Here is a 560-nt window from a genome sequence, read left to right as displayed (position 1 = left end):
CTTTACTTGGGTTTTGCATTTTCACCTTGTTTCTCATTTCATCAGTTCTGGTTCCCTTGAGTCTGGACCCAAACACGGCCCACAGGAACCTTCGGTTAACAGAACAGAACCAGGCTGTGGCTTGCAGTATTGAGCCCCAATCATATCCAGAACATCCGGACCGCTTTGAGTCGTGGGCCCAGGTGCTGAGCAAGGAAGGTCTGACAGGTCGCTGCTACTGGGAGGTGGTCTGGAGCGGACAGTACGGCGTCGACCTCGCAGTGTCATACAAAGACATCAACAGAACTGGGCAAGGAGACGACAGTGGGTTTGGGTACAACAGGCACTCCTGGAGTCTGGACTGTTCCATGTTCAGATACGCACTAGTGCACAACAACGAGGAGACGGAGATCAGTGTACACCTGTCCCACCGGATCGGGGTGTATCTGGACCACCGGGCAGGACAGCTGTCCTTCTACAGTGTCTCAGATACCATGATCCTCCTTCACAAAGTCCAGACCAGGTTCACTCAACCTCTTTATCCAGGATTTGGGCTCTTTCAGGGCTCAACTGCAAAATTT

The 560-nt window shown here is 52.3% G+C and overlaps 1 protein-coding gene across 1 annotated transcript; it reads left to right on the top strand.

The window, feature by feature from the left end:
• Nucleotides 1-45: 45 nt before the first annotated feature.
• On the top strand, nt 46-554 carry LOC107579089 (stonustoxin subunit beta-like; the record flags this gene model as incomplete). The annotated part of the gene is made up of 1 exon (XM_016264963.1): nt 46-554. A coding segment is annotated over one exon (509 nt), but the record flags the coding sequence as incomplete, so codon positions are not given.
• Between the last annotated feature and the right edge of the window lie 6 nt (nt 555-560).

The sequence above is a fragment of the Sinocyclocheilus grahami genome, unplaced genomic scaffold, assembly GCF_001515645.1.
Source record: "Sinocyclocheilus grahami isolate Dianchi unplaced genomic scaffold, SAMN03320097.WGS_v1.1 scaffold14072.1, whole genome shotgun sequence".
Taxonomy (NCBI): domain Eukaryota; kingdom Metazoa; phylum Chordata; class Actinopteri; order Cypriniformes; family Cyprinidae; genus Sinocyclocheilus; species Sinocyclocheilus grahami.
The sequence above is the reverse complement of the archived record's forward strand: the minus strand, read 5'-3'. Positions and strand labels throughout refer to the sequence as shown.